This window comes from Mastomys coucha, unplaced genomic scaffold, assembly GCF_008632895.1.
Source record: "Mastomys coucha isolate ucsf_1 unplaced genomic scaffold, UCSF_Mcou_1 pScaffold12, whole genome shotgun sequence".
Classification (NCBI taxonomy): domain Eukaryota; kingdom Metazoa; phylum Chordata; class Mammalia; order Rodentia; family Muridae; genus Mastomys; species Mastomys coucha.
The window spans coordinates 90,154,310-90,162,434 of record NW_022196894.1 but is presented as its reverse complement, the minus strand read 5'-3'; the positions used below and the strand labels follow the sequence as shown (position 1 = coordinate 90,162,434).

At 48.9% G+C, this 8,125-nt stretch overlaps 1 protein-coding gene across 1 annotated transcript; it reads left to right on the top strand.

Moving 5' to 3' along the window:
- Window positions 1-303: 303 nt before the first annotated feature.
- On the top strand, window positions 304-1,918 carry Smim34a (small integral membrane protein 34A). Its single transcript, XM_031360599.1, has 2 exons — window positions 304-334; window positions 847-1,918. The coding sequence occupies exons 1-2, from the start codon at window positions 304-306 to the stop codon at window positions 1,245-1,247; spliced, it is 432 nt and encodes a 143-aa protein (XP_031216459.1). The 3' UTR covers window positions 1,248-1,918.
- The last annotated feature ends 6,207 nt before the right edge of the window (window positions 1,919-8,125 follow it).

Here is an 8,125-nt window from a genome sequence, read left to right as displayed (position 1 = left end):
TGGACTTACCGGGCCCCATGCTGGTGCGGTCCCCGCGCTGGTGCAATCGGTCCCCATGCTGGTGCGGTCCCTTACAGTGAAGCCCTTCTCCTGTGATGTACTTTTCCTCTGAGATTTTAGATTTTTTTTTGTTTGTTTGTTTGACAGAAGGCTGGTAAGAAAACCAGAGGGATGAATGGCAGTGTTTCTGCACTTTGTTATTTGTATTTTGATTTCTCTGAAAAAGCTTTTAATTATGTGTTTATGCACAAGTCTTTGTGTTTGTGCACAAGTATGAAGGTGCCGTGAAGGCCAGAAGAGGGCATGGGTCCCAGGACCTGGAGTTCCAGGGAGTGTGAGCCACTGAACTGAACTCACACCCTCTGCAAGAATGATAAGCATTCTTACCTGCTGAGCTATGCCACTGGTCTCCTGCACTGGTTTTCTAGCATGCGCACATGTTCAATCAATTTTAAATGTGGTTATATTTGATGATGTTATATCAACTATTCAAAAACTCGGTGTTTTAAACTGTTACTTTTTTTTTCTTTTTTCTTTTGGTTTTTCAAGACAGGGTTTCTCTGTGTATCCCTGACTGTCCTGGAACTCACTTTGTAGACCAGGCTGACCTCGAACTCAGAAATCCACCTGCCTCTGCCTCCCGAGTGCTGGGATTAAAGGCGTGTGCCACCACCACCCTGCGAAACTGTTAGTTTTTGAAAAGAGGCTGGCATGTATGTTGATGGGTTCTTGCCTATCAGACATAGACGCTATCCCTGGCACTTACCTCTCCATGGTTTGGCTAGAGGCCTACACCCTTAGTCCAGGACACTTCGTTTCACTCATCTGAGTCTTTCTGTTTCCTAGCAATCAAGTGGATACCTCAAGAAGCCTTCAACCAGACCCAGTCTAGCTCCCTCCTGTGCGACTCCGTGGAGGGGAAGAACACCACCAGTTGCACCAGGACCCTGAGGCTGACAGATGCAAGCAGCGCTGCCTGGTACATCCTCACCATCATTGGCATCTATGGGCTGATCTTCACGTTCCGGCTGGCCAGCAACATTCTCAGGAAAAGCAAGAGGTCCTCAGAGGACGTTTACTACTCAAACTTAACTTCTGAACTCAAAAGGAAAGGGTTTCAGAGCAGGGTGGCCCAGTGTTCATCACTGATCATCAGCAATGAAGCCACTCTTTGGCCTCAGCAGCTCGGCCTGGAACCAAAATATGAAGACAGCAGGCTCCACATGGGAACCCAGGTGGTCCCTTAAAGGTCAGGGTCACCAGCCCAGTACTGGGAAGCCACAGAAGGTTTGCAGGTTAGACAGTTTGGGGCCTGCCTATGATCTTGAGAAAGGAACTCAGTCCTGGAATAGGGCAGGGTGAGCATCTCTGGCCATGGACACTTGGGGCTAACAAGAGTGTGAATAAACCACAAGCAGCTTGTCTTCAGGTGACAGGGTATCAACAGTCACCAGCTGCTGTCGCCAGGTGTTTCTGGTGTGATAAGAGGAGGCAGTAGAATCCACAGGTTGAAGGGATCAGGGTTCTCAGATGGGGCAAAGGGGTAGCTTTTTGTCATAGGACGAAAGCTGCGTTTGGGGTCAGGATTAACATCCACCTTCCAGGGATTGCATACGTTCTTGAGTGTCAGTCAGTCACCTGGAATATGTGGGAGTTGGGATTGACTGTCCCCAGAAGTGGATTTGTCCATTGAATTTAGGAAAAACAGCATTCCTTTTGGATTCAGGAGTTCCGGACTCTGGTCTGGACTTGTTCAGTCCGGTTTTGATGCCCAGGACCTTATTACTGCACTTCTCTGAACACAGATAGGTTTCCAGGTCGCACGAGAAGAGTGCTGCCCACTGGTCGTACCATGAGACTGCACATTTGAGTGCATTTGAAATGGGAAGTGCACATGGAAATAAAGGTGTGTTACAGGCAGTGGTGATGGTGTGGAGACTGAGGGCACAGCTAATGCTGCTTGTGATACAGGCAGCAATGGCAGCTGATGGCATTGATGGCTTTAGCACCTCATGCTTCCCAGAATTTGGCAGGTCACCCTTTTGTCTTTTAAACTGAGTTTTAGTTAGACTTCAGACTTAACTACTGTATTTCCATACATCATTATACTATGTGTTTGTGAATGCTCCCTTGGCCCCTGCTCTTCTCTTGTTGGCCTCTCACTTTTCCCCCAGAGTGTCCCCTTCTGCCTTCATGTCACACACAGTGTGGCCTTCTCTTGTCCCTCTCCCTTTAGACCTTCATATCCTCTCCCATACCTTTCCTCTACTTTCCTGTGTACACATACAAGCACACACACACGCGTGCACACACACACACACATATAATTCAATCTATATCTACACAGCTATGTATGTCTCTATATGTGTATATATATATGTACATACATATATATCTGTGGTGTATGTGTACACACACACACACACACACACACACACACACACGGGATCTCAGAGGAACAGTGGGTAGGCAGGTAATCCTGGCCAGAGTGATGTAAGGCTTCACAGGGGCTCAGTGCTTAATACCTACAGAATGAGAGGTCAGAGTGGATCACATGAGACTATAGCCTCTCTTGGTTCTGGGGAGCCCATAGCATATGGACTCCCCAGCCAATCAAACTCTTTGAACCTGACAGGGATGACATCAGTGTGGGATGCACAGAGACTGTCCTATTGGCTACAAACCTCTGTCAGGAAAGTATGTGTGAGATGTTCCATAACAAATTACAGCAGAACTGAGAAAATTGACTGATATACCCTAGGACAGGTTAGAAAACGAGACATGCCATCCAATGTCTGCATTCACATTGCAAGTAGATGTTCCTGAAGATTTAACACAGTGAAAGCGGCCAGCCATGTGGGCTGTTGAGCTCTGTGCACCTGCCGTTCCATGTGCATACAAACCCTTGAGTTCCCTGGAGAATATGAACTTTGAAACTGACACGTCAGGAGGATGCTGGGCCATCTGACCCACAGTATATCCCTCCCAGGTTGTAAAACCCAGTCATTACCTGCCTTCCACACACATGACTGCCAATGTCTGTTCAGGGGTGGACATGTCAGAGTCTCCTCATCAGTACACAGGCATCAAGGAGCTGTCATCTCCCCAAGGCCAGACAGGTCCTTTGTCCTACCACCCTGACTTAAATGTCACACAGAGTGCACTAGAAAGTTTAATTAGTGGAACCACACATAAAACAGAGGCCCCCGAGATCCTGTGTACTGCCTCCCTCTAGGGCCAGGCAAGATTTCTATGTCAAGGGGTGAAGGCTGATCATCCCCCAGGGGGGCAGAACACAGTCTGGCCCCTCAGAGCCTAGGTCCTCAGAAGTCTAGAAAAGAGCCCCAAGGTTTATAGGTACTTGTAGGGCACAGGCCATTGTAGTTAGTTCTGCATAGCTGTGAGCAAAATATCTAGAAAGAATAACATAAGGGAGGAAAGACTAATTGGAATCCTAGCTGCAGAGGGTTCAGCCAGAGTTGCTTGGTTCTCCGCACTTGGACAGAACATCCTAATGGCTGCAGCCGGGGGACAGCATGTCTTCCCCTTCTGGTAGGCAGGATGCAGAAAGGTGGGGTAAGAGGGACTGGGAACCAGGTGAAACCTTCAAGCACACCGCTAGGGACCACTTCCTCCAATTAACCTCACCCTCCTAATTTTATACCACGTCCAAAATGTGCCAGCATCCAGGGACAAAAACATACAAAATGTAAGTCTGCGAGGACAGTTCACGTAAAACCATAGCACAGACACACCTTGGCCAGCAGCACCATGATGGAATGTACTGTTTGGTCTAAGCCTGGAGCAGGAGTTAGTAGGGATCCTTCTGGGGGACTGAACACATGAGCCGAACACAGGGTTGGCTGGAAAAGGAGCAGAGGGCATGAAATCTGCATTGGCAATCATTGAGTCATTAAGGCACAGCAGAGGGAGAGATCTTACACAGTGCTGGTATGTTTACAAATGCCTGCCTTAACCACCCTCTCACAGACTCCACAGAGGAGGTTCAGGGAAGCTGAGGCTGAGAGAAGCTAAGAGACTTGTATACTGTCACACAGCCATCAAATGTTTTAGGGCCAAATCTATCAGATTCTGAAGCACTGTGATGTGTCTGTTACCTCTGTCCTGGTTTGCTTTCTGTTGCTAGGATAAACACCATGGCCAACACACCTCGGGGGAGGAGAGGGTCTATTAGGCCTTACACAGCCAGCTCACAGCCTGCCACTAAGGAAAGCTTAGTAGGAACTCAAGAGGCGATTGAAGGAGAGACCAGGATGGCAAGGCTTCCTGGCTCTCACTCACCTAGCTTTCTTATACAGCCTGTTTAGGGATGGTGCCACACACAGTAGGCTGGGCACTTCCTCATCAATTATCAATCAAGGCAATCCTTCATGGCCCTAGATACGGGCCATTCTGTCCTGGACATTCCCTGAGTATAGACTCTTCCAGAGGACTATGTTCTAGGTCTGTCTTTGAATGTTAAGTCCAGCTCTTCTAGTCTCTGTGTCACATCTGGGGAGAGGTCCTGAAGATGGGAAGGTGGTTCTTGGTCCTGGTCAGCTGTGCTTAGTTCTGGAAAGAACACCTTTAAAACTAATTGTTTACTTTATAGGGTTTCCTTTCTTCTCCTCCTCGCCTTCTCCTTTTTCTCTCCTCCTCCTCCTCCTCCTCCTCCTCCTCCTCCTTCTCCTCCTCCTCCTCCTTCCCCTCCTCCTCCTCATCTTCCTCCTCCTCATCTTCCTCCTCCTCCTTCTTCTTCTTCTCCATCTTCTTTGTCTTCTTCCTCCTCCTCCTCCTCCTCTTCCTCCTCCTCTCTTCCTTTTCCTTCTTCTCTCCTTCCTCCTCTTTTCCCTCTCCTCTTCCTCCTTTTCCTTCTCCTTCTCCTTCTCCTTTTCCTCCTCCTTCTCCTTCTCCTTCTTCTTTTTTTTGAGACAGGATTTCTCTGTGTAACCACCTTGGCTGTCCTAGACTTCATTCTGTAGACCAGTAGACCAGGCTGCCCTTAAACTCACAGAGACCCACCTGCCTCTGTCCACCGGCACAGAGCTTGATTGATAGGTTGTGGGTAAAGGGGCCAGAGCCAGTCCCAGTACTAAGCTGCTTAAAACATTGTTTCCAGTACTAACATGCTCGAAACATTGTTTCCCAGTCACTATTAGCTGGGCCTTCACAGTGATCATATGTGACAAAGTCACTTCTCATTGGAAGTATCACCCCAGGAGGTCATTAGGGGAGACTGGAGAGATCCAGTAGGCAGGCACGCATGCACGCGCGCGCGCACACACACACACACACACACACACACACACACACACACACACAGGGGACGGGAAGGGGAAGGCATGGCTTTGTTCCCAGGACGTCTCTCTTCCTTCTTGCCCTGGCTCCAGCCTCTGATCAGGAGAGGCTTCTGGGTTAGGGGACCTGTAAGATTCTTGGGTCATCATTGTCCCCTGAAGGTGCCTTGTAGGAGCTGCGACTGTGGATGAGCTGGAGTGGGCAGGGAGCATCTCTGCCCAGCAAAGGCCCCAGTGCCTGGGCACCAGCCCACAAAGGCTTGGACCTGAGCAATGTTTAAGGATGACCTCACTGCTTTGAGCCCCAGCCATACACAGCCCAGTGTCTCCACTTAAATCTGTTAATGTGGCAGCTTCCAAACCACAGGTCTGTGCACTAACATGCTGGCCTTGGTTCATGTCTGTTTATAGTGACAGCAGCCCAGGGGCTTAGTGGTGTTTGGATTCCTTTGTGTTGTGTATGACTAGTTTCTAAGTGCTCTGAGGTCTAAGTGAAACGCAGCCAAAGCTCTGGGATTCCAGGAGTCCTCCCTAGGCTGGTTTGCCTCCACTCCTCAGCCCTGTTCTTGCTCTAACAGATCCCTTTTTGTGCATTTTCCATCAATTCCTATTCTCATTTATCAGTTTCACAAACAATGAAATGCTAACTTGCCCACAGAATTGGCAAAGATTAAAACGTGTTAATATCAAGTAGTAACAAAGACCACAAGCCTTTCTGAGGGCGATGTTTCAGCTGTGTGTGGTTTGACCCTTTCCGCCCTCTGGCGGCCATATAGATGTAGATGTGAACGCTTAATGTGAGGGTTGACAGCACCGTGCTTGAGTGCATTGAGGAAGGAAACTCTGGTGGAGGAAGCTGCTCAAGACAGAGTCGGGGGAGGGAGGGAGGCAGATACAGAGATCAGAGTTCCCATGTCCTCTTCAAGGGAATGTCCCCAGTCATCTAACTTCCTTCTGCTGATAGCCCACTTCCTAAAAGTTCCTCCATTCCCAGTGGCCCTGCAGGGTGGCGGCCAAGCCCCTGTGAAACACTTCCTATCTGCCTCTAGCCTAGGAAGACTCAAACCACCGGGAAGTCCGCTTCTGCCTCAGGTATGTTCATAGACCTGGCAACCAGGATGCCTGTGGACGGCATAAACAAACACAGGGAGGCCTAATGATGTACTCTGGCCAAGCAACATCGTGGCAGAGACTCATTCTCACTGGTCAGGCCTGCCTCTGGCCACTCTCCCTGACCTGCAGTCACCATATTGAGCATCTCTTTAGCCCACCCTCCCCTGGACCCTGGGGACTCTATGGACCCATCAGCATCCTGGTCCCAGGGTCCAGGAAAGAAGCATGATGCAGTTATTTAATGATACTTTACAAACACGTTTTAATGTCAGACTTTATTCAGGGAGAAGGCTGTTGCTGGTGTGTGGTTACTACAACAAAGACCTCTGCAACAGGAAGAGAGATGAGTCTCCACCTTAGCACACCTTGGGGAAATGGGACTTTAAACCCGGGAGCAGCATGGGGTTGGTGGCTGAAAAATGAACAAGACCAAGAATCAGGAATGAGGGGTTTTCTGGCTAACACAGCCCTACCAGGGTCCCAGCTGAAGACAGTTTGAGGAGAAGCAGATATCACCTGGAAGATGGTGGAAGAAGCAAAGCCTGACCATTGAGGAAGGGGGCGGTCCTCGCTGACATGGACCTCACAGGGAGTGCACAGATGGACCTCACAAACTGCAGGAAATGGAAATGTGGTAAGTATGGTCAAGCCATGGGTCTGTAGAAGAGCTCACCTCTTCTTCAGCATGGCGGGAAAGGCCAGAACTCCTGAACTTCAGCTGTATCTCTGCTGAAATGCAAGCCCGTCCTCACAGGCCTGCCAGCCTGGGTTCTCATGCTGGGACCAGCTCCATTCCTCCTAGGGAAGCTAGGGTCCCAACAGCCTCTCTCCCTGCAGACTCCAGAGCTTCTACACTGTGGTCCTCCCACTGTTTACTAATAGGTTGAAACCTGGAGATATTCAAGATTTGCTGATGAAACAGAACTGGGATGGGTAGGGGGAGGGACAAAGGAAAGAAAGGGAAGATTGCCTCCATTTATGTTATGAGAAGGACTATTTATCTTACTCCAACACTGATCAATTTCTCTTCTGTATTCACTTTCTATTTATGTACACGGCTTATACAAAATAATGGACACCTTATACATATGTACATGTCTGTAAGGTACTCTGTTGTGGTTTGAATAGGTATGGCCCCATAGATTCATATTTTTGAATGATTGGCCCATAGGGAGTGGCACTATTAGGAGGTGTGGCTTTGTTGGAAGAAGTGTGTCATTATGAGAGTGGGCTTTTAGGTCTCCTTTGATCAATCTATACCCTTTATGATGTGCATTCTCTTGCTGCCTGTGGATCCAGATGTAGAACCCTCAGCACCTGCTCCATCCAGCACCATGTCTGCTTGCATGTCACCATGCTTCCTGCCATGATGATAATGAACTGAACCTCTGAAACTGTAAGCAGCCCCAATTAATGCTTTCCTTTATAAGAGTTGTCATGGACATGGTGTTGAAGAGGTCAGCTCAGGACCTTTGCAAAATTCCACCAGGCACCCCTCCCCTCCTGGAAGAGAGAGGCTAATTACATTCCTCAGAAAGACACAGGGTGGACCACCTGCAGATAAGGGAAGCCCCGAGCAGGTAGACACATTCATTCCTCAGGGCACCCCGACCGTTGACCACCCGAAGACCTCATTCCCTAAGGACCAATCAGTTTAAAAGTCAGACTGTTCTGCCAATCACATTGTGGTTAGTGGCTGTGGCTCTATTCTACCC